The following is a 25,880-nucleotide window of genomic DNA, read 5'->3' on the forward strand; positions in this document are numbered from 1 at the left end:
TTTTACACTGTAGGTGTAAATTCAGCTGTGTGCTGGAACCTGGAGATTACAGCCTCCTCTGGACTGTTAAAGAGTTCTTAAGTCTTCAAATTACCCGTATCAAACCTCTGCAAGAAAAAACAAATTGGCTTGAAAAATAAGTTCTGAAGTTGTCATTATTGTTTTTTAAAAAAATCAAATAGAACTCATCAGAGTTTCTAAGCATATGCATACTTGATTCATTTCCGTTTCTTAGAGGACTAAAAGGTCCACTTTTACAGAAGTGAGGTAGCTCACTTTCTTTTAAGATGTTGATTGTTCAGAACCTGTTGGTGGAATATTGTGCCTAAAGCATTGTTTTGGGCAAAACATACTAATAAACTGAAATTAATCAAAGCTGAAAAAAATTTTTTCCAGTACTTTAAACATCCCTGTGGAGTATTTGCAGCAGGAATTGCATAAAGGAGCCTAAAAATATAACTGAGCTGGAAGGGGCAGGCTGGCTTCTTTGTTTCTTCACATTAAGAAGCAGCAAATGGCATAAAAGCAAACCAATTGAAGTTGAACAGTTACTTAATTTTTTAACAGACCTCCACTGTGATCCAGGTATGTGGCTCGCTTGCTGGTGCTGAATTCAGTTGAAGACGGGTGTTGTGAAATGGGAGCTGCAGGGTTACACCTAATGCTGCTTGTATTTCTAAATGTTTCAAAATAAAAAAATTAAAGTGTCTGATAATTAGGTATGTGGGACAATAGCTTGCACAACAGCTTGTGGTACTTTGTTGATTCTGAAGGGTTTATTTTGATTATTTGCTGTTTGTTTAGTCTCTTTCAAAAAGTTAGCAAGAGTGAACAGCTGTTCTCCTGGAGCTGGTTGTATATGGTGACTTTCACTGGTTTTAAGAGCATGGTGCAATGTGAATGCTAAAACTAGAGGCTGTCATTGGTGAAAGGATATATAAATATCATATGAGCTAAAATGCTGTCAGCAGGCTTTATAAACCCCATTCTCTCTTAGGGAGAAGGAACAATAGTAACTGTTGTCGTTTGTGAAATAATTCTCCTTTGCATCACTGTAATAATAAGCTGCATGGCTCTTTGTTTGTTTTAGTCTAATGGGGGGAAAGAGTTGCTGAGTCAAAATATTATGCACCAAGCAGGAAGCTTGCACTGAAAGCAACTGCTTCCTCTTGCCTGTTAGAAATAACAGCTCTTGCCCCTTTTTTCCAGCTTTATGAGTTTTTTTACATAATGGGTGCTTTTTTTCCAAAAGCTGTATGCGTTTGCATGCTGAATTCTCTATCAAGTGATCTGTTTTTGTATTTCACATCCCTAAGAAATAGACACACATCCTTTTGAGTAGTTCTTTAGGGAAGAAGAAGGATGGAGAATAATTAAGGTCCCGTGCATTAATCATTCCTATGTTTCTATCAATATACTGTTCTGGTGAACAGTCAGCGTTCTCCGAATTTACATGGAGGGGACTGGGCATCCATTTCAGATGGATGCTACACATCTGCTCTCCACAAATGTATTGGAGCCATGCAGGAATAAAGTAAGATCAGCTAATTTATTGTTGCCTGATATCGTAGTTGAAGTGGGTGGTGATACCGTGTCCCGTCCCGTGGTTAAGTAGTGACCTTGGGAATAAGAAGGGTGTCTGTTGACCTGGGACCTCTTGTCCCCTAGAGGTGGGGCTGTGTGGGTTGGGGACACGGAGGAGATTCAGCCGGCCGGGAAGGGACAGGGCAACGCAGTGCTGTCGGCTTATTCTTGAGAGATGGAAAGCCTGTTTCTCCGCTTGCGGAGTGGTAGTACTTCTTCACTAGCCTCACCTGAGCAGTACCAGTTCAGATGAGGTTTTAAAAACGTGAGATTCAGTCACGGAACTGTACGTGTTTGTGGTGTTCCCCCTCATTGTTCTTCCATGTGCACGTGCCCTCCTAAAAGAGCTTAATCCTCGATCACTGACGTGCTTAGAGCCAGATCTGTTTTTCCTCGTCGTTTCCCTGAGAGGATAAAGCCATCCTAACGTTTTTTGGTATGTGGGAAATTTTAGCTCAAAAGTACCCTTTGAGAAGGTTGCACAGCAAATAAAACATAAACTGCGACTTGCATGCCTACTGTGAAAACAAAGGTACTTATGTAATTCATGTAGTGACATCCAGGCATATGAAAGGAATACAAATGTGTCTTTGTATTCCTCGCGCTGCTAGTCTGCGCTCCTTTGTAGTATTTCGGGGGAGACGGATGAGAAATCTGCGTGGTGCGTTATGCTTGCTCACAAATTGACTAGCATAGCCTGATGAGAAGGTGCTGTGGATGATGAGAGCCTAATTGCCGTCCCTGCATCAGCAGCATCTAGGAAGCATCCTGGGAATTGCTTGCCCTACGCTCGGAGCAGCTGATCACATGAGCCTGAATTTTCAGTTCAGTTCATTAGTCAGCCATTTTGGTCAACACCCTGCTTACTGCGCACAACCAATCCTATCAGCACTCGCTGTCCTGGCTTATCTGGGAAGAAAGGGACCAGACCAGCAGTTTGATTTCAGCAGACCTGGATATCTGTCTCTACGTTCTTCCTTTGTTTTTGCTTGGGTAATCATCAGAGGAAGCCATTCTTTTTCCTTCTTCTGCTTTTTATTTTTTTAATTTTTTTTTACCTTTTTTTTTTTTTTTTTCCCTCCTGTCTTTGATGCAGAAGCCAGGTTTTCTGTGGTTGCTTAGGATCAATAGCCTCTAGCATAGCTGAAGACAACGACAGTTGGTGGAAAGGAGGAGGGAGGAAGAGACGAGCGTGAAGGAGCCGCGTTTTTACCTTGCTTTATATATGAAAAGGCCAGAGCAGTCTGTGCGATCCTGAGCATATCTGTCCTTTAGTGGCAAGGTATTTCTTATTTTCTTCTTCAGAAAGCTTTTCTTTTTAGTTCTTATTTTTTTTCCCCCCATTGTTGTTGTACCAGCTGAGTCATCATGTCTGCTCTGACGCCTCAAAGCGACATGCCAACCCCCACCACAGACAAGATCACTCAGGCTGCCATGGAGACCATCTATCTTTGCAAATTCCGAGTGTCGATGGATGGAGAATGGCTCTGCCTGCGTGAGCTGGACGACATCTCGCTGACACCCGACCCAGAGCCGACCCACGAAGGTACGGTCCGGTTCCCTGCCGCGGGATCCCTGCAGCCGTCGCAGTGTTAGAACCGCTGCACGAGTTGGGAGGGGGCGTCTCCGGGACCAGATGGCTCTCGTCCTGCCTGGGGAACCTGGACACCGTTCGGCATGTTAGAAAGCCAAATCGGTGCTTCAGATTGCCCTTAGAATTTGTTGCGTCTTTGGTAATCCACCCCTTTAAGAGAGACACGTTTGTGCTTAATTGTTAGTATTTTTTTAAGACATATCTGGAAAGATCAGGTTTGTATCTCTCAGGAAGGAAGATAACCACAATGTGTGCTCAGTGACACGTTTAACCATGATTTTACTCCTAAAACAGGGCTTACGGCTCTATTAGTCAGCTGTCAGCTTTTACCAATGGAGCATACTGGCAAAACACAGATGTGTGTCTGCGTACGGTCAGTGGGTAGTTTTTGGAAAGCCCCAAGTGATTACGCAGTTATGCCTATTGTCAGGTGATAGATAATACCATCACAAGTCTTCTAGCTCGCTTCGGTTAAGCGTGCCATTGCTTATAATGGCTTGGAAGCCTGAAAAGTGGAGGTGTAACGCACCTTGCTTTTTTCTCGAAAAAGGATTTGTGATGTGGGTTGATGCTGAGAACAGTTTTAATATCAGGTCATGTGAAATGAGGATTGAAAGCTTTGTGAGTACTAAAAACACAATAGGACATCCACACATTGGTCTACCAATAAAAAACTGGGGAAGAAGGAGATACGATGAATTTCTGTAGGAATTTTGCACGCTAGCCAGTGCTCCCGTGGGTCCCCAACATTGCCAGGTTCTGAGTGCCCCTTGCTGGATGCTGAGCATCTTTCGGTCTTACAGCGAGGGGGCTCCATCTTTTCATGTCTGACCCTTTTCCAGTAACTACTGAAGTGCGACTCCACCAAGTAGTCTCGCTTGACCCGTTTGCTGCTGGCTTGTCAAGTCAGTAATGTCTTACTGTATTGTTGTCCTGCTGGATGAGGGAACTTAAATTGTGGTGAGGATTTGAGCTTTAAAATTAATTCCCAGGTGATAATTTAATTTCCATTTGACAGCTGCATTCAGTGGTAGCAGCCCTTGGGTTTGAATTTGCTTGCCAAATACTTACTTAGACAGTGGGAAATTAAACAGAGGTTTCAAAAGCAGAGACTGACACTCCCTCTGAAGCATGTCCCAGGGTTTCAGAGAGGTGCTGTGGGCTCAGGAAAGCAGAACCAGAGTAGTGAGTACCGGGTGAGCCAAGGGTGCAGGAGTTCAGTTGACTTCCAGTTCCCCTGTTTCTTGTATGTGGCACAGGCTTATTCAGACCCTCCTCGGTCTTACCTGTATGCTTCTGGACTTCAGTGTTTTGCGTTTTTTAATAGTACATTCTAGCGCAGGTGGATTGATTTTTATATATTGTCTCTCTTTTTCTCTCATAAATACTAATTACTCTTTTGACTTGTCATGTTGTAGTTAGTAAATGACCTTGCAAGCAATCTAGGGCTCTTCTCGTAGTATAGCCTGGAAAACCTTTCAGTCACACTGTGAGTCAGTTCTTTAGATCCTTATTTTTGTATTTGTCTCTTTCCTCTCTGTTTGCTGCCTTGCTCTGAGCAAACTCATGGGGAAGGTAGGCTTGGATGAATCCAGTGTCTGTAATAGGGTTGCTTTTCTAGGTCGCCTTTCTCAAATATGCTGAATATCTGTCCTTACGTGTACAGATTGCATTCTTGCCTGCTTATGTAAACAATTCAAATGCTAATACTAGACTAACCCTTCCCCAAAAGTAGAAAAAGAATTGTTTTTAAAGCTGTAATTACAGCCGCTCCCTTGCAAGTACCAGAAAGGGTTAGAAAATAGTATTTGCTCATTACATTGCCATATTATTTGATTCATATGTCAAAAATGAATTAAAAAAAAAAGAAGAGAACCGTATCATGATGGCCTTTATGGAGATATATATACATTTGTAAATTAAGGTTGCTTGTTGGGAGGCAGAAAGACTGATTTTTTTTGGGGGGGGGAGGGTTTGGACTGAAGTCATATTTTTAACACAGATATCAGGTCAGGAAAAAGTGTTCATAATAGAAAAGCTGACACAGCTTTATCCCTAGTGTTCGGACTGGTGTTACTGCATCAGCACTGCTGCTGTGTCCTCAGTGTACGCACGGGTTGAGGGGAAAGGATGACGGGGCTTGCAGACACCAAGTGCTTGTCTGAGAGGAAAAGCAGGAGACCTAGGAGCTGAAGCTGGTGTGTCTTGTAATGCCTCTGTAAAACTGATGTAGAAAGGTAGGGTAGGGATTATGAAGAAGGGGGGGAAAAAAAAAGGTTCTAGAGTTATGCCAAAGGCATAACAATAGATTACTTTTTTTTTTCCTTACAAATCAAGACATGTAAAAGAAAATCTATTGCAGTAGCAAATCCGACAGCTTGTTGAAATAAGCATTTGAAGCCTCCAGTTGCTGTCCCTCAGTTCTTGCTGCTTCCCGAGAGTTTTTTGGCGTCTGGTCTCTCCGCTCTGTAATCTGCTGTGCCCCCAGCCCACAAGCAGCCATCCTGCCTTCCTCCTCCTCCTCCTCACTGTGCACCTGTCATGCTGAGGATGAACAGAAACTGTGCTCCTAGCCTTGCATAGTCGGTACCTGCGCCCACCCTTGCATCCCAGAACTGCCAAGCCAGCCCACGGTGCCGTAGCGAGGAGAGGAAGGGAGCAGTTCTGGGCAGCGAGGAAGTAAGAAGAGAAGACAGAGGGTCAAGAACAGAACAGCACGCAGGCTGGGGAAGGTTTAAAATGTGATGGGAAAATAAGATTTTAGTCTTAAGGATTTTGACTGCTATGCACTTCTGCTGGGCTGCTCTCGTGTAACGCCCTGTGATGACTTAGTTGTTAAATTATGTGGGAGACTGGTGGTCCCAAGCTTCAACTCTTCTGGGTTCCCAGCTTTTTCAGCTGGGTTGTCTCACAGGCCTTACGCCTTCAACCTTTTCTTCATAAGATTGGCTATGGTGTGAGTTTTCACTTTGCTGTTTTTAAAGGTGCTTTTTTTTTTCTTGTAGCTATACAAAAGCTAGGGCAAAAAAAGTAAAATACCTGAGAAAACTGAATTGCACTAAACAAGAAGCTGCAGCACATTTTTTTTCTTTCCAATAGAAGTAGTTTGTTAATAGCAGTTAGTTTTATTATTTATCTTTTTTGTTGATTTTTTTTTAAAGCAGATGACTTGGGAATGACAGTTTAAACATATAGGAGGAGGCTAAAGCAAGTGATTCTTATCTGCTCTGGTTTGATATCCCTTACTGGAACACTGTTTTAATTCCAATGAGACAGAGGCATCAGAAGTAGTGTTTCAATGGTGCCAGATCTTGGAATTGGGATGTTAGAGAGAGCTAGAGGCAGATTGCTGTGCTTTCTGATGGTGCTGCAAGGGCTCCCCAAGCAGAGAGGCAAAAGCTGCAGCTGGTGCTTATTATTTCTGAGGCCAGACCTGCTGTCAGCTCTTCCCTCAGGAGTCTGTTTGCCTTCTCCAGAATAATCCACCCGAGGCCAATATTGTGATGGGAGCTGGAGGGACAGGGAGGGAGCTAGGAACGGAAGGGCACAGTGGTGATCACAGTCTTAGTCATTGACGTTTTAAAAACAGTAGGCATCCTCCTGTGGTGGTAACGTTTTCGAGTAAAACCAAGCCCAATTCTGCTACTTCTTAAGCCAAAGGCAATGTGCTTTGGGAAACAGATTCTGATCTGAGATGAAACAGTGTAAGTTTGGAGTAATTCCATTCCTGCCACGGAGTTGGAGTTTCTGAGCGTAACTCTGAGCAAAACTTAAATTTTATTCCATTTTAAAGTAGCATGTAGCAGAAGGGTAAATGCATTAGTATAGTTACTGAGTTTCTTTCAACTGTATGTATTCAATATAGCATGTAACATGGATGCTGAATTTAACAATAAAAGCAATTAATTTTCTTTTTCAACTGTTTGGAACACCTCTGTGTGTATGAAAATAAGCTGATTTTGCCATATGCTGTAAATCTGCTTGGCATAGAAAAAGAATTATTTTAAACAGTGGTTCTTAATTAGGTAATCAGAACTTTACTGTGCTATGCAGGTGTCATGAAATGTGACACTAGTGGCTATTAAGCTCCTGTTTGTTTGCAATATGTATAATGATCATTGAGGCATCTTCAGGGACTGAGGTGTGAAAAACACCTTGATTGTTTTTTGTTGCACGTTCAAGAGTACATGTGTATGTCGGATTGTACACTGATCTCAACTTTGGGGAGAAGTTCTGAAATGCATAACGGCCTTGCACGGTTTTACTGGATGTTAAATTTCTGCTTTGAATAATCATGAGGAGCTTCACGTTAGAGCAATGGAAATTTTAATCCTTGTGGGACCAGCTCGTAATTAAGAACAGAAGGAATACACGTGATAGCTGTATGATCTGGATTTACTTGCAACTGTCAAGAATACAGTATCCTTTTTTTTTTTTTTTTTAAATCCTGTTCTATTTGTCCTAAAATGGGGAATTGGAGTGGTATGTTTATAACATGCAAAGATGAAATTATCTTTTCCATAGTATAATTTTTGGTAGCTAAGGTCAGATTTTTTTTTCTGTTTTATTTAAAAGTTTTAGTTTCAGACACATGCTTGTGTAAAATGTCCTTAGTAGAAGTTGTATAGCTCTTCAGAAAAAGCAAATGCTCTTCTCAGTGCTCAAATACCTCTTGCCCATTAATCTGTTGCAGTCTTTATTGAGTCATCCTTCAGATTCTACCTGTTCTTTTCATTTTCTGTTCAAGTATTTTCCCATGTTGCTTTGCACACTTCAGTTTAAGGAAGCAGCATGACCTTATTAGTTATATTTTTTGGTTTGCAAATTGGCAAACTTCTCGGCACTTAGGTTTGCGTGGAGGGGGAGAGAATCTCCTTGTTTTTGTTGGGTGAGCTACAGAGCTGTTCAGTTATGAGGGAACCGTGTGACACGAGGGCTCATCTGCCGTACTGGGCTGTGCTACTGGAGGAACTGTGGTCCTGGTATAGAGCCGCGTTGGTCTGAGGAGAACAAAGCACGCCTAGGAAGAAACCCTGGTAACTGCTACTTTGGTTTAGGTTTTCTCTAGCAATGTGGAACAGGACAAGCAAACTGTTGGGGGAGGTGAGATTGCTCCATGGATTGTGCCTTTCCCGTTACAAGACAAACCTGCTGTAAACACTGTACTGAGAGTAGCAGGGACCTTTCACGTGTTGTCAGAAACTGTTGAGATTAGTCTCTTGTCAGAAAAGTACCTCTGAAAATATGTACGGTGGCAGAAACCCCTAAACGGGTCAAAAGTTTCAAGGAGTTGGAGACCAGATTTAATAGAACAAATGTCAAGTCAGTGATATGCAAGATAAATGAATTACAGTGTGTTAATGGTCATAAATCTTTTGAATAGCAGTTAGGTCATGTAATCCAGACAGCGTGTACCGAAAAGTAACGTGATAAAGATGGTCATCTCCCCAGGGACAGAGGAGACATCCTGTTGACTGTATTTATACTGAATCCTGTCATGAGCTGTGAATAAAGGGAAATGACCGAGAGAAGATGGACACTTGACCCTGAACCAAAGGGGAGGGAAGACTAAGTTTTTAAAAAGCTCCTCAGGATAATTAGTACAATGTGCCAGCCCTCCAGTTGATTTGAAGCAATTCAGAGAAAAAGAGGGTGTGCGAGTGCCCTGTAAAGCTAGGTTGAGACTTACGCCAGGGCTACTCTAATCTTGGTTTATGTTTTAAATTTTGAAGTTTTATAAATATTTTCAGTGCTGTAATTAAGAAATGAAAATTGAGAGTTGTTCTCGTTGCTCTTTTAAGCTTGTTCAGTCTAAATGAAGTCAGATCTGGGAAATGGGGGCAGGCTTATCTCCCTCAGGGGTAATGACTCAAAAATGTTGCAGAGAAACCTCTTAGACGTCAACTAAGATGGGAAGTGAAAAATGAGGAGTGAAAAAAATGTAGGGTTGGGGTTTTTTTTCTGTTTTGGTTTTTTTTTTTTTTTTCCCTCTGTGCAAACTATTAAGTGCCAAACTAAATGAGAAATTTCCCATAGTAGTTACTCATGTATTTCCCTCTGGAAATAGACTGGTTGTGGAGAAACATTCGATGTGACTGCACACAGTTGCAACATACAGAAATGCCTGATGGTAATCATGCAGAGACAGGAATAAAACTTAGGGTGGGATTACACCATTAATGTGCATGATGTACGTTTGGTATTTACTTGTCCTATATGTGTAATGGAGCTTGGGCTTGGAATTCTTGAGTCCTCTGTACTTTTTCTTTTTTCCTTTTTATCTCCTCCCAGTTTGTTGCAGATCTGTGGCTGCTATTTCTTTGGGCGCAGTGCAAGCCTTAACTTATGTCAAAATGTCTGTGGCGAAGGAAAAATGGTCGTGTCAGTCTATGACCCTGATGCTGCCACATGAGGAGTAGCACGTGTTAAAACAAGAGTGATGACAGTGGCCTTTAAAAAAAAAATAAAATCTCATAACAATTTTAGCCTAAAAACATTGCAGTCAGTTGTCACAGTTTATAATGAAGGCACAAGCTGTTGGTGCTGTGATTTGAGGCAAAACAGTTCTGGGCAGTTGGGTGCTGGATAAGGATGCATTAACTGAGAGAACAAAGGAGGTAGGTGTGGGATAGCAGCATGGGGATTGAGTCGATGTGCGTGGTGCGGTCAGAGGAAATAGATAAAACTAACTATTTGCTGCAGGGAGCAAGGTCAGTGGTGTCAGCAAAGTACAGCTGTAGGTGAGAGAGGAGAGCGGCGGTTCCCCAAGGCGGCAGCAGCAGCACCGAAGCACTCTGTGTTCTCCTTTTTGTTTTCCTGCTCTGAAAGTATAGCCGGGACTGGCGGGCGGGCATGCGTTGGTTCAGCAGGACTTGCATGGGAGAATGGGTGTGCTGAGCGTTCTTGGTATCCATTACTCCAACCTTCCTGTTTTGAAAACAGCTTTCCCAGACAGAAGTTGCAGGGTGAAATGAATGGACTGATTTTTTAATTCTTTATGCAAGGCTCGCTCTCTATACATATACATTTAGAGATGGGATTTTTATGTAGTGGGGTTTTAAAAATGTTTTTTCTTAAGCTACTTTGAAAGTTCTGCATATATTGTTCCTGGTGTTCTAGGCTGCAGGCTGTCTGGTTGCTTCCTCGATTTTTGGATTGCAAGGTGTTTGAGTGTGATGCTGAAACTCTCTTTGTTGGTCCTTTGTCAACACTTCATGATCCACCTGATTTGCAAATGATATCAACAGCATCTACTTAATTTTCTTTCTTGACCACTTCAATTATTTGTTATTAAATGTATTATCATTCATAAGATGACAACTGTGAGATAATGCAATTTAAATGAATATAATAATGTGACTATAGGTTTCAATTTAATGATAAAAGTAATATTTGTCCATAGAATGAAGGATAGTGTGCTAGCTTTAATGGAAAAAAAAAATTATGTGAATGGAATTCGTCATGCATATTCAGTATTTCTCAGTAAGCTCTTTTCACTTTCACTTCTGTTGTAGGATGCTTTGGCCCAAAAAAGACCAGCAAGTGGTTAGAGCAGCAGACTAAAAGTTCAAATCAGACAAATAATCCTATGATTAGCCTTCTAAAGAGCACGTGTCAGCATTTCTTCCATTAGCATCCCTCTCTAGAACACGGGCAGTACTTTTTCTCTCTAGGGCATAATGACGCATAACTGACAGGGGAGCTATCAGTTACGGTTATACTGATGGTCGCTGTAGAATTTCACTTACGGTTAAATTTCAAAGTGCCTTTGAGTGCACGTGAGAAGTGCTGCCATAACTCCTGGTACTCTGAGGCATGGTAATGAGGCACGGTGGAGTGGTCTTTTCTTCCCGTTCTGGAGGAAAAAGGAAGTTCCTGGAGTGCTCTGAATATTAGGGCTTAGATAAAGATGCTGGGTAAAAAAGGCAGGCTAGGAGAAAGCCACCCTTTTTGCTTGGCATTTTTGGTTGTGGTTTGGTTTGCTTCGGTTCATTTGATCATCATCCTGATTCCAGCATTTGTTGTTCAGTCCTAACTAACTTGTCAGCACTTCTGTAGGTCTTATTTTGAATGTATGGGTAGTTGTTTCTTCTTCTTTCCTCAGAACTTTTTTTCAGTCTTGGCAAATTACCAGGCAGGAGCAGAGGGGATTTAACATAAGTGCGTTGACTGAATGCAGTCTAGTTGTCTTACCTGGTATTGGCGTTCAGCTGCTGATGTGTTTAGTATTTATCTTGACTGCTGTTGCGGGCAAGCTTAAAAAGTAACCCTTTTCCTTATCAGTAAACAGAACATGGGGACCCTGGTCTTGTTGCGGTTTATGTTTGTTTATAACTCTTCAACAGAGTTAAGGTTTTCTGTAAGCATCTGTACAAAACCTAACAGAGTTGTGCCAAGACTTTCACAGCAGCTGAAGCAAAATAACTGACATTTCACCGTGGCCGTGTACTTTCTGTGTCAGGCTCAGTTTTCACTTCCCAAAATTGGTTCTGGTTTTTGGTGGGGTTTTTTTGGTTATTTTAATGACATCTCAGCTTCTCCTTATGCATTTGTTAAGAACTTCTGTACTTTAAAAAAAATAAAGTTCCTGACCTATTTAGTCTGTCTTTGGAGGAACTTGATTCTCATACTGTGCTTGGAAACTATAAAAAGGATGTGTGGACTCATTGCTTTGTTCTGAGCGTCTGTCTTTACACATGACAAAACGCTATAGCTATATGAGAAGTTTGGAGCATTCCGGCCTCCTAGTTGCACTGACAAAGTATTTTACAAATAAAAGTAAAGAGGATGCGGACAGAAAACTGCTGGCCTAGGAAGCTGTGTGTGTTGGGGAACTTGCAGTTCTGCTGCTGGGCTTACTGCATATCGTGGGAGTCTACTTGTAGGTGGTAGCCCGGAATAGGTTAAGATGCTGTGTTTGAGGTGATAACCTTCATTGCAGTTGATTTCTCTATGAATGTGTTCTGTATTGGCATTTGAGGGGAATACGTAGGGTTTCGTGCAGCTCCGGACTATGGGAACTTCTCGTAAAGGGCACACATTCGGTGCTTGTTCAGGTTTATTTAAAATATCCCAGGGATACTTCTGCTGTATATTTGGGAACCTTTGGTGGTTTCTGCTCATGAGACACCTATTGAAAAACCCCATAATGTGAATCGGATGCTGGTTTTATCCCCGTCCTGCCCACAGCGTGAGAAGCCACAATCTTCGTGTACTCGGCTTTTGCATGTAGAATGTTTTCTCAGCACTGTATAGCAGTGTGGCAACTCACTGCTTAGCCGTGTTGATTTTGGACTTCAGCCTTTTCACAACCGTGTTGGGGGCTGCCAGGAGGTGTAGGAGCATTGTTATTGCAGCACACAGCTGCAGGGGAGTTGGAGAAGTGTGGTGGTAGTTTGGAATATTCATAAAGGCTTCTACTCCCAACCTTATTTTAGGCTAATAAATTCAATCTTTAAAAAAAAATAATAATGAAGCACTCATTCTGTTTAATAGCAGCATGAAATAATTTTTATGCCGTTATGTTCTCCCAGGGTTTATTTTTAAAAGCTTTAATTTGCATGGGGAAGTGTATCCACTGGCAATACCCTTTACTCCTGCACAAGTTGTTACAAATTTCAATGTAACTGTTAGGTATTGCCTCTGTCTGTGAGAAATACTAAGCCAAAAATTAAGATGTGAGCAAATTCAGTAAGATAAAGTTAGGAGGGAAAGTTTTTGTTTGTTTTCTTAGTGTATGTAATCATACACTATTCATTAATCGGCACCTCTTTTTAAGCGTTCTTACTAGTGGGAGCAAAGTTGTACCAGAGAAGCTGCTTCTTCATATATATAGATTAGTATTCCTACTCATTAAGATGGTTTTGTATTTTAATTTTCTTTTTTAAATTGTTAGCAAAGGGTCACATGCCTTGGTAAACCTTATTTGCCATTCGATTTGAAAGACTTTGTGGCTGGTAGTAAGAGTGCCTAAATGTGCACTGCTCCCCGGCAGCTGAAGTCCCTTTGCTGAGGCTGTCAGAGGTTTCTTGCCCCAGTGCTAAACTGGGTAAATCGGCCCAAACTGAATCCCATGCTGCTGCCGGACTGTTTTTTTTGTAGGCAAACCAGTTGAGAACACTGTTGCTGTGTCAGTGAAGCGGAGAAGAGAGTAACTTTCAAAAACTTCATAGTTAAAATAACGGATGGGATTTTCATGACTAATATGTTAGTGATAGTAAGTACTCCAGTTCCTTCGTAAAGAACCTGCTTCTGTATTTATTCCAGTGGGATAATCCATAATACTAATCTTCCTGGGAATCCAGTTGGAATGAGGTAATCGTTTTATGAAGACTTAAAAGTCTTGGTCATCCTGTTTCCTACACTTGATATGCATGTGTTACAAGCTTTAATATTTTTCCATAATAATCAAGAGTATTGAGTTTGTCTTAGGTGTACAATGATAAAGAGCATGGAAAATGCCAAATTGCAGGTTTTTGTGATTTTTTTTTGTTGTTGTTGTTTGTTTGGTGTGTGTGTCTTAAGGTTTTTTCCCCCACTGTTGTTTGGTGGAAATTCCAGACATGTGGGGAAAACTCTAAAATGAAAACCAAGAAATGAAATGTATGCAAACCGCAGTTAGATGCATGAAAAAGCAAACGGAAATATGAAAGAAAGTGCTAATAGAATGTGTGCTTTTGTCTCTAAACTTGTACAAATCCCATGGTACCTTTGTGCCAATATAAATTCATGCAATTCTTGCAGGCATTTCTTTCTAGAAAGAGGATAGGATTATTTCCTGTAGGGATATAATAGAGGAGAATACTTGTGACTCCACTGGACGTTTGTTTGTAAGCTTTACGTGAATCGCTTGCTAAGGGTTAAAAAAAAAAAAGAAAAAAAAAGCCTTAATGCTTTACAATCAAGCAGGTAGCAATTGTCCAGACAGAGCCTCCTCAGTTGTGTGAGGTTTCTCGCACCTTTCTCTGAAACATAGCCCAGATGGTATGTGAGGTGGGGTACTGGACTGCTTGCACTGTGCTGACCTAATACAGTAAAGTGATTTCCTAAGTTGATTTAAAAAAAAAATAAGAAGTCAAAGTGATAAGAAAGCAAAACCTGTTCTGTGTATAAGCCTCACTACCTGCTGTTAACAGCTGTCATAGTAGGCTGGAGGTCTTGGGTGTTTTTTGGATCTGGAGCTGAGCAAGGAAAGAGGCTCAGAGGGGTAGAGAGCTCTTAAATCATTGGAGTCCATGTGGTACATGTAGGGAGGAGTTTGAAGTGACAAAATCAGTGAGAGATGTCATGTGAAAGATGAAGGGAAGCCTGGCAATTTTCTCTGTCCCTGTTGCCAATCAAATTGTAAGTCTTTTTTTGGTTATGAGATGATGTTCACTGTTTATATTAAGGAAAAAACCCAAACCCTTGGCATTAGATAACAGACTATTCAGTGATAATGTCTGGCTTCAATCTCAGTGTGCAGATAAGGATTCCGTGTTGATCAGAATCTGGTTCTGATCTTTGCAGGTGATGAAAACTGCTGTTAAATCATTGTGTGTGCAGCTAGGTTCTCATTCGTTCTCAGAAATGCTAGAAATGCAGCTAGAAAATACTAGCTGTCTTAGCTTGTTTATGTAGTGTTGTTACACAAAGCATTTTCTACAAATACTGAATTTCTCAATCATACTAACGTCTGCATTTTAAGTCCTTAAAAAAAAAAAAAAAAGGGGTGAAGGTGACCCATGAGTCAGAGTCCAATTCGTAGCACTCCGAGGTAAGAGTGCAATAGGGTCCAGGAAAGCAGCAGAGACATGTCGGTCCGTCACTGCACTGCGAGCTACAAAAAGTCTCCTGCACCTACAGAAAGCTGTGACACCTGTAATAAAAGACCAGAAGCCCGACGCGTAGCATGTGGGGGAAGCTGGTGGCGGGGGGAGCATCACCAGGGCTTCGTTCTTGCAGTAGCAGGGAATTTCTCAAGCAAAACTCCCTGTTGCTCCTAGCAAGCAGAGGTAGGTGAACCTGATGGTGCTTGTTGTCCCTCCCTCCCTCTTCACCCCTGACAAGGAGAGGAGAAATTCCTGCTGAATGGCAAGCGGTTGATCACTTCAACCTGGGCACGTGGGCAGGACCCAAGGAATGGTGGTTTTTCTGCTGTTCTCAGTATTGCAGTAATGCTTAGCCGTAGGGGAAGAAGGGAGCTTCTGGTTTACGAAGAAAAGTGACCACTAAAAATCAGCTATGTGAATAAAACGGTTTCAAAGGATGAGAAGACTGTTGGTCAGCAGTATTTCAGCATAGGAGGCTTTTAGCGATCAGTCGAATTCTTAGTCGTACTGGTACTTAACTTTTTTTTTCTGTGTGTGTGTGTCTTCAAACGCAGTGACTGAATATGCTGCCTGCTAGCCAGCGCTGGCTCCTACAGCAGGAGGAGGCTGGCCATGGTTTTTCCGTGGGAGGGAGGAGGTCCCGGTAGCGTGTGTGTACTTTGCTCAGGACTTCGGTGCGGTTGGCCCGTAAAGGGGAGCAGAGCAGAGCCTTTTTTGTGTGTCGGACATTCCACCGATTGCAAGTTAGTCCTGGGGAGAGCGGGCATGTAAGTAGGGACCTGAAAATCCTGCAGGGTTCAGACCCTCCGGGGCTTCGTCTGGCTTTCTTTTCTGGGTTTGGAACCAGGGAATTAGTGGGTGCGCTGAAACAAGTTTTCCTTGTCCTGCCTGCTCCTCTCCCCGAATGCAGACCTCCTCCCCGTGCCTGTCAGCCATCTGTGGGCTCCTGGCAAGGAGATAGAGGTGTTTTCCTCATCGAGGCCTTAGTGAATCATCATCAGAATGACGACATAAAACCTGTGACCTGTGCCCAAGCCCAGCTGGATCACCTCTGCAAGATTTTTTTCGTTTGGGGTGATGGTCGTAACGGAGTTTAAGCTCTGTTTAACCTTATTTAAAATGTCTTCAATATGTTCTTGTCCTGAAACGTGCTTGCTTTTCATGTGTGGCTGTATTTCCCTGTTGGGGGGTTCTTTTTGGGGCTGGGTAGGAGGAAATTGAAGCAAATGCTGACATTGCATAAATACCAGAACTTTAGTACTTTGATCTTACAAACAAAACAATGCTTTCCTTTTTAGGATGTGCTTTACAAACGTGTTGCTTGTCTTAATGCAGAAAGAAACAAAGCTTCTAAAGCTTTAGTGAAGCCTACCTTAATTTGACTCTCCAGGAAAAAAAACGCTTTGCTGTATTGCTTTGTGCAGACTAATAAACCCTTTTGACTTGCAAATCTCTTGCCACTATGAATTAAGTCTTGTATTATGCAAATCTCCCTTTCAGTTATCCTTTTCTTATACCTTGATTTTAAATCTTTCCTTTAGATCATGGCTTGCATGACATTTTCTTTCTTTTCCTTTCTTTTTGCTGTTTGCAAAGACTCTTGGGAGGATTTGACAGATGTGGTGGAGCAATTGCGTGATGATACTGAAGGTGCGTGCCACACCAACATCTTTCAGCTATTATTTCCACTAATGATTGGCTTTTGCCTTATTATTTTGAGCCTGAGTGCAAAACACAGTTTTTCTTTCCAGTGCCAATAGCTGTGGCTTTCTGAACGTGCTTGTCTGGTTGAACCAGGTTCGCAGCCAGAACACGCTGTACTAGTTGCACTCTGTGCGCATGTTTGCTTTCTGCTGTTAGTGTGTTAAAGAAAATGCCTTTGATCACTCCAGTGTATGTATTGCTCTTGCAATTGTATCAATTTAAATGTAAAATGAGTATTGTGAAGGCTTTCCTTGTAAATTTTATCAGCCCCTTCATGGGTTCCGTGTGATCAGTTTGGGTTTCTAAATTCTTATTGATCTCTCTTTTGAAAATATGTGCATACAATGATGTTCAAAAAAGTGTTTCAACAATTTTGGGGTAGTTTGACTTCAGATGGAGGTAGAAAAAGCAAATCGACAAGGGGCTAGTTTACTTACATTAAATGCTTTCTGTGGCAGTTATTTTCCTGATATAAACACAACTTAAAAGGTCGCAGCTATATATGGAAGCTAAATTTAAAAAAAAAAAAGTTCAGAAATCACTCTGAAGCTTCAGATTTTCTGAAGTATTTCTATGTATCAATTTGAGACTTTGCAAAAGCGACTCTAAAACTTGTATTGCAAATTTTGATTAAAATTTGTGAAGTAATAAATAAGAAACTTTTTTTGTAGTGCTTCTGACTTGATTCTTAAAAATGGTGCAAGCATGAAATAGTTGAATCCCCAATTCAGCATGCACTCAAGTAAATTTTTAATTTGATGACTACAACTGTTCATGCTTGGGATGTGAAAGTGTTTGCAACACAAAAGGCTAATATACCTTTTGGAAGCAAGGGAAGAAGAAGGGAATTTACCTTTTGTGGCTGAGAAGTTTTAAGTGTTCATCATTAAGAAGAATTTAGATTTTAGTGGGGAAGGATGGTTAGGGGTATTTATCTATACAAGCCAAATTCTTTTAAAATGGCAATGTCAAATTTGAAGCTAAAGCTAGGGTGGTTGATATCTAGAAGATTTAGGAGCCTAAGTCCTGTTATTCTCATATTGGTAATCCCAAAGGAGTAAGGTCAGCAGGTGCATTTCACCTCCTTTTGCCAATTTGTGCATCGAATGTTTTCAAAGGTGTTGCAGATTGCAGATCCCGTGGTGGTTGTATTCTTACCAGTGTTTTATTCACTTTTGGTCTAATTCGTACCAGTAGGATGTTAACCAAAAGCTGCATTTGTTTCTTTGTAGCACAGAGAGGCAATTTAGACGTGAAACTCGGTGAAGTGGGTTTATGTTATGGACTCAGGGTTATAAATAGAGGGTAAAGCATGAGCAACACCGTGAAGGATACCTATGTCTTAAAACATATAGTTGGGATTATTAGTAGAATAATAACTGATAGTTAAGGATGGCAAAGTAATGCAGCTAGGTTTGGGACTCACTTAGGAAAAACCTTCCAGTGCAAATAGTTTTAAGAAGGTTTCTGGGAGAAGAAAAAAGCAAAATCAACCATGACATAGCGAAATGTTTTTTTTATTTATATTTGGGAACTCAGATGGTATAAATCTTTTTAAAGAGGGTGTGTTGTGCACAAAAATCAGTTTTGATGCATTAACTACACCGATTTCTTACTGGTCATCCTCGGTGGATTGTGCCTTTCTTAACTGTTGTGCTTGGTTATGTGCCTGGGCTTCTGCCTGGTGGCCTCGTAAACACAGCAGCCTTCTCGTGAGCCGCCGGACATGTGCTCTCCTGGTACAACAGCTAATTCTGCTTCCCCAGCAGCTCTGGTCGAAGGCATATCCAAGGCGGTCTTTAAGGAAAAAAGGGTTTGGGACTTTCTCCCCCCCCCCCCCCAAAAAAAAAACATTGAACAGATTTTTTGCATTTATTTTGTTGGGGTGGGATACATTTGAAATGTGTGTCTTGTCTGTTTGCACTTGTATCATTGTTTCCCATGACCACCACCCTGTTCTGGTTTTTTCTGAAACTCTTACATGCCTGCTGTGTGCAGGAAACTGCTCTCAGCGATGGATCAGAGACGGATGGATGCTTGACATGGAGTGTGCTTTCCCCCTCAAAAGTCAACATGAAAGACATAATACCGAGAACAAATGAAGCAACCTTTTAAACTCTCTGTGAAAATGTTTCTTCTCTTAGGAAATCCAATTTCATTTTTGTAAGGTGGCTTTAGTCCAGCTGCTTTCCAGTTTATCCCCAGGCACTCAGAGTAGACAGGTTGAATTTTGAATATAGAAGCAAAAAATTAGTGGAATAAGACACATTTCTGTAGAAACAGACGTGCTTCTGCTTTTCACTTGTGAATAGCCATGTCACTTATTTTCATCACTTCTTACCTTTAAGAGAGCGTTTGCATGACATGCAAAATGTGTATCACCTCATCCTTGAGGTGGTAGTCAGGGGCCTGCCTTGCTGGAAGGCAGGTGAGGCATTTCACTGTAAGGGAATGTCAGGAAATAGAAGCAGCTTAAAAAATACATTATGATGTTGAACTCCAGTTTAAATCATGAAAGTCCTTAATACAGCTAGGGATTTGCTTTCCACGTTTATTTGAAATTATACATGTGTTCATGATTTCATAATCTGAGCAGCTGGAACTAATGTCCTTCCTAATGTGAATTTGCTTAACTGAAACTCAGTGCGCTATGGATAGCTGGCTGGTTGGTTTTGAAGGCAAGTGTTTCACAATTAACGTATCTCAGTTAATCTGAATACATTATGAACTGTGTGCAAGATGCCTTTTCTGTTCCATACACAGAAGCAGCCTTTCTAAATTTCAGATTGCTTTAAGTTTGTATTCTTGATTTAAGATGGGTTCAGTACATGGGGAGCCTTGCTGAAATACTAATTAATTGGCATTACTTTGAGCAGATTTATTCATGTGTACAGTGTTTCATGACTCCCTGCATTTGATCAAAGTTATAGCTTTATTTTAGTTTCTTCTTAATTCTTTAAGCAAAATTTGGTATGAGGAATGATAAAATTTATTGTCACCAGGTGATAAGTACTTAGGTCACAGTTGCAGCTTAACCCTTTGAGATCCAGTATTGCATTGACTTTTTCCTTGACTTTTAGGTTCCTAGGTACATACTTTACCTTTTAAACAAATTACAGAATTCTTGAGATTCTTGGATGCTTTTGAAAATGCCTTCATGGAAGCTTTTCGAGAACCTTTTGCTTTTCATGCTGTTAGCATGTCAATGATTATGGCACACTTTTACCTCTTTAGAAACCTGGGAGTTGAGTGTTTTAAGGAGGCAGTCAGAATAGCTGATTATTTAACACTGTCATTCTAGTGTGATGCAAGTCCAGTTCAGTCATGACCACTTAAATCCCAGGTGCGATGTTGCTGGTTAGAAAACACATCTATTCTGTAGAAGCTACAATATTAAATAGCAAAGTGTCTTGAGAATTTAAGATTACTTCCATTGAGATCCAAACCACGTGGAAAGGCAAAGTTTAAGGGCCAATATTTAACCTTTTAAGGTTTATGACAAGGCATGTATAGTAAAACACAGGTAGAATTTTTGCAGTTAGAGGCAGAAAGAGAAAGTTGGAGAAGGTACTGACTCAAACTGAGAATTACAATTGCACATCAGGGTCAGACTTGTCAAAGCAGAAAGTGTCTGGGTTGACTTAAAGCCAGCTGGATAGTCTTACTGTGTAAAAGTTGTCTTTGCTTGCTTACCCTGCTCTTTTAGACTCGGTTTTAAAGGTCTATATGTTGCAGCGCATATAAAAATGGTATAAATTACTGAGGATTTAATTTTTGGAATACATCTTTGGGATTTTATCCAGTTTCATACTATATAATAGTTAATTGGTTTGCACGATGAGAATCTTAGATGAGCTGCATATGCAGAGCACCATCGTTCACAACAGACTAACGAAGCAGAAACCTTTAGTTGATGTCATGAAAGCATTTTTCAGTTCTTTAGACTGTGACTGCACATTTTAGTCTTAAATGAAAGCATAGGACTACTTTTTCTTTTTTCCTTAGTGCTTTCATGAGCTCAGATGCTCATTGGCTCTTAAGCGTTGAAAGAATCTACTTGTCTTGAACATGTTTCATGTGCCCCGCTGTTATTCTTGTTTGCTTGTGTTTGTCTTTTTTAATTAGGGTAGTATTGACCCTAGTTGACACACAGAAGTCACAGACCTCTCCGACTGGTGAAAAACCGTGTGCCTTGCCTCAAAAAGCGTACCCTTGACCTCAGTATAGGTCTACGTGAGGCAGCAGCTCTCGGTACACTTAAGAAATGTGTATGGTTTCCTATGAGTGCGTAATGGAGTAGGACCCTAATTCTGAGCAGTGTCCTTGCACTCTACCACAATCCAAACTAGCTAATGACCGTAGCCAAAGTAACATTTTCCATGTAGTTGTCTCGTACAGTTTCTTTAATTTTGCATTAGCAATTGATTTGCCACCTAAGCAGAGTCACTTTGGACGCCTGCCGTGCTACTGATCGGATCAGTGAGCTGCTCGGGCTGCAGGCGCAGGATGCTCCGTACTGCGGCGGTGCTTTGTTGCCTGGGGCACGCCGCTGCGAGGAAACATCTCGATTAGAGAGGAGAGGAGGTCTCTGTATCTTCCTCTATATTGCTATTCCCCTGATAGGGAAGGAGAAAAAGAAGCTGTGCTTATTAACAAGGTTTCAGTCAAGTCTTAAAACTTTTAGATGTATTCAGGAGGCAAACACTCAGCTTTTCTAAAGGGTCTGATCTCACTACTGGGATCAGTATGCACAGTGTGCATATGCATAGGAGTTTCTCTTTCAAACCTGGCCAGGCAAACGATCGTGTTCAACCTAAACTTCAGAATGTATTTAAATTAAAAAAAAAAAAAAAAGTCTATTTGTTTCTTTTACCACAGCACCATACTCTTTTGAGGGTACATATAAAAATTGCCTCAGATAATTCAAACCTACTAGTGATTTCTGCTGGTTTATCTGTCTTGCTCAGAAGCACGGATATACCGTAGATGGAGTTGTGCTACCAGGAGGACTGAGGGAGCGGGTCGATGGTTTTTAACCAGATAACCTTGTTCTGAGTGGATCTTGAATCATGGTACCGGAGGAAAGCACAATTATGTGACAGTAGTTGTCTATGGTAGAAGCAAATGCTATAGTGATGTTTGTATACTCTTAAATGGCAACTGCGATGGATGCTGTCAGAGGTGTTGTTCATTAGTTTTATGCAGAAGTAGACAGAAGAAAATATACAGAAGCTTTTGTAATTGCATGTATAAAAATTAGTTTTTGCAATCGTGTAGTATTTTGTATGACTTATTTTTCCCTGAGTCTGCATTCCTAGTAATGGTGACTAACTGTTAGCTACATGGCAAATCATGAAATGGATTGCAGATCCCCAAACAGGTAATCTGCTCAATGTACACGCCAAATCTATCAGCTTAAAATAGTAGTAGTTCTGCAAAGGCAATAAAAATCACCCACTAAATTAAATCTTTCTCCAATCCCATGTTGCTGTAAGAATTGCATTCCTAAGTGAGTACTTTGAAGTTTTCTGAACTATGAAAAGAAATTGTGAATGCCTAATCTCAGCGTTTTTGTAAGATATGAGCCAAGACAATCAGTGCTTGAAGAGTGTACATTTAGTAAAACAAAACTCTAAGGGGGGGTTGATGACTTTGTCCCTCAACAGCAGAAGATTGGGTGGAGGCACAGGAAGAAGTGGACTTGTTTGCCGCTTTCCTGAACAAGAAGGCATTTGTCTGGCAGCTGATGTGGCCTGGAGCGCAGCTAAACCCGTGGCCGTCAATTGACGGCAATTCCAGCTGGCATTGCTTAGTGCGGTCCGTACGCTCCCCTTCTCCATCAGACGCCTTCCCGGATCCGTTGAGGTTCAGGAGCAGGGTCCCATCTAGGTTGCCAAAACTGTTACTGTACGTCGGTACTTCAGAAACTCTCTAAGACTCAACTTTGGAGTTTTAGAAAGCAGGCGTTCTTTATTGCAGCGCTGGGTGCACGGGGGATCGCTCCACCTATCGTGCATACCAGTTCTTTCAACAGTTGTGATTGTATACAAAATGGGTATACGTATTCATGATTTTTCTCCTGAAAGTAATTAACATATTCATCCGAATTCCATGAACTCATTAATATATGAAAATGTCCTTGGTGCAGACGCGCTCGAGGTCTTTGGTGGTCTTCAAGCTTCTCTGGTGGTCTTCAATAGTCTTCCTCACTTGTCTGCTAGTTCAGCCTCTTCTAGTGATTCTGTGCAGTGGGACACTTCACATATTTTGATACAACTTATCATAAAGAATGTTCATCAGTAACTCTAATATCTGTCTTTTCTTGATTTTCATTCTTTTAATACAAGCCATATTGACACTTTTAAGCTGAATTATCTAAAAGGGCGTAAGGTTCTCATCTTCCCAGGGAATTGCAAGGTCGACCAAAAGCAATTTCCTCTGGTATCTTATACATTTTGCAACACAGAGGTTTTCTTATCCACTGCTAGTCAGCATAACAAGGCCACTCTGTTATTCTCACAACACAAGATGTAAAGCATCTTGTATCACCCTCCTTGAGCCGCTCAAGCTACCGCTTGAGTGCGGTAGCTGCCAGTGAAATTTAGAGAAGGAGACTTCTGGTATTGCTTTGTCCTGGAGAAGAAAGGGGATAAGAGAGGCCTTGTCCTGAGCTGCTTTTGGAGAGACTAAACACATGCAGCCGCGGTACCAGGTTGGAATGGTGGCACCTGCCCTGACCCATCACTCTCCCTGTACTGTGGAGTTTTTTCACAGCCTTCAGCGTTAATGATGTGTGCTCGAGTGTTGTTAGCACTGTTGCCACAGTGCTAGATCTGAGTATTTCTTTGAGTCGTCAGCAGCATCCCCGATAAAAACAGCCTGTCCTCCGGCAGGCTGTCCACCCAAAACTAAGCAGCGATAACGAGACCTCAGCAGCCTGGGTGCTGGCTAGCCTTGGAGCCGTGGGAACCTGATCGTGGTGTGCTTCAGAGGCAGATTCAGCAAATCCACCTGTGTTCCCAGGTTCCGCAAATGCTCTCTTTTGATTCCCTTTCATAATTCCTCAGGTTCTTTGATTGAAGATGTTTGTGTCTCCACCTCAGCAGTTGCTTTTCATCTCCCAACCCTGAGGTGCCTTTCAGTGTCTCCATCTGTCTGCTATAAGGAGTCTCAATCGCACGGTAGCAGTTGCTCTTCTTGCCCATTTTGGATTCAGCTATAGGTTACTGAAATCAAATATTACTCCTGTTAGCTACAGGCTGCTGGGCCTACAGTGCTTTCCAACCTGCAGGAGATATTGAAGATAGGAAGTGGGAACAATGTGATTTTTCGTGATTCTGTGGTTCTATGAAGTTTTGCTCCTTGCTGTCTTTTTGGCTGGTGGGTGCTGACAAGATGCCTCATGGCAGTGGTAGTACATTTGCGAAGACAAGGAGTTTGTATTCGAGCAACTGGATTTGATCGGCATCGTGATGAAGCGGGATGATGACTTGCATCTTTGGGACGAGTCCTGTAGGAGACTGCAGTAGTCTCAAAAGAATGTAGCCCTTGGCTTCTTTTGGCTAAGTTGTTGCATTTCAAATTGCAAGAAATCGTTCTTCACAGTTGTATTGACAAGAGGATGAGAACTCTTAACAATCCAGACAGTTCAAGTCTACCTGCCTAGTAGAAATTTGATGTTTACTCGGTGGCAAGCCTGCTGAGTACAAACCCAAACTTGTGCAAGACTTCACTTAGGGACTGGATCCGCTGGGGGTGAGGGTTGCCTCTTTCCCTCCTCCTTCACCACGAGAGATGTTTTAAGGAGAGATGTAGGAACCTATCTCAGCTGTCTATATGTTGAAGAGATGTAGCCTCTGAACAGTCAAAAAGAGCTTGAGAAGACCCCGATGGCAGTGGGCATCACCAGGTGGGTCTGGGTGGTGGTACTCCACAGAGCCAGCAGGAACAGCCATTCTTCCACTGCTTAGATTGCTAGATGTTTTTATGGCTTCTTTCATCTAACTTAGCTACATGCTCCCCTGCTTTTTAAATAGAAATATATCTCCTTTTGTTCTAACTGACGGTTTTCAGTCTCCGATATTTATTTGCTTTACTTCTTTGCTAAATGCAAGCATGCTTTGCCAGTACAGCAGATAAAATGTGTACCCCGTGCTTAGATATGTAGTCTTAGATGTCCTCTGCGCATGTTTCTGGTGTAGTAAATTCACTTGTGAGGGTGGCAAATTGGTTCAAGGGTCCATGGCTGTTTACAGCAGCCCTAGAATAAATGTGCCCTAGAGGGATGATACTGCTTGCGCCGAAGAACTTGAGCTCAAAAGTTGGGTGTGAGATTACAGGTGGAACAGGTACAAACAGAAAACTTGCAAGTGATGCAACGTCATTTTAGTAACCAGAATTTCAATGGCTGTATCTCCAGGCCTAAAGCTTAAGCACGCTCCATTAGCTGTGGACATAGGACAATTTCACGCTAGTTACGGGACAGTACTGTTGTAAATGAGGTTGTTCCTTGAGGTGTTGGAAAGGCACTGGTGGTGTTTGGGAAGGGAGGCATGCTGTGAAAGGATGGGTGTTGGCGTGGGCACGTTGTACCGGTCAGGGAGCAGGAGGCTTGCAGGCAGGGTGTAGGTTGGAAAATGGATGTCTGTACCTGTTTCTTGCAACGAGAAGCAACTAGCAAGTAATAAATGTCTGAATAAAAGTCTGAATGTTCATAATATGGTAGAGGAAGAATCTGGTCTTGGACGATCTGTGCATGTTGGGACTTAGAGCGAGCTGTCGGAGGAGGAGCCATGGAGATCACCTCCTTACCGTCAGTGGTAAAAAACAGTAGTGTTGGTAAAATGGAGGGAGATAGGTGGGAACTGGCTCCATGTTACATCCCAGTTTTTAAAAAAAAAAACACAAAAAAAAGCCCCAAACATCCTGAGAAGGAAAGATGCAAGGCTGGATAGAGACATGTTGGTGGATCAAGTGTGAGCGCGTTCGTGGTTATCTTTGGATGGAAGAACAAATCACAAACAGAGGATTTTTACGATTTTGTAGTTGCTTGGATGTAGCTGGGGATTTGAGTTGGAACAAGTGGTAGCTGTAACATTCAGTAAGGAGTTGTCAAGATGTAAAGCACAACATTAACAGCTGTCTTCAAACTTGTTTTTCTTGAAAATTTAAAGCTTTTGTAGTTATTT

The 25,880-nt window shown here is 41.7% G+C and overlaps 1 protein-coding gene across 11 annotated transcripts in view; it reads left to right on the top strand.

The window, feature by feature from the left end:
• RUFY3 (RUN and FYVE domain containing 3) overlaps positions 1-25,880 on the top strand; it is a 58,427-nt gene that overhangs the window by 5,685 nt on the left and 26,862 nt on the right. Inside the window, exons 1-2 of one of the 11 annotated variants that reach the window (XM_075039234.1) lie at positions 1,943-3,130; positions 16,585-16,638. The exons of 8 other annotated variants lie outside the window; for them this stretch is intronic. In XM_075039234.1, coding sequence (XP_074895335.1) covers positions 2,953-3,130; positions 16,585-16,638 — 232 coding nt within the window. In that variant the 5' untranslated portion in view covers positions 1,943-2,952. Of the gene's footprint in view, positions 1-1,942; positions 3,131-16,584; positions 16,639-25,880 lie in introns of those variants that run through there. 2 more of the 11 variants (XM_075039224.1, XM_075039176.1) reach the window with 2 other exon arrangements.

The sequence above is a fragment of the Buteo buteo genome, chromosome 1 (assembly GCF_964188355.1).
Source record: "Buteo buteo chromosome 1, bButBut1.hap1.1, whole genome shotgun sequence".
NCBI lineage: Eukaryota > Metazoa > Chordata > Aves > Accipitriformes > Accipitridae > Buteo > Buteo buteo.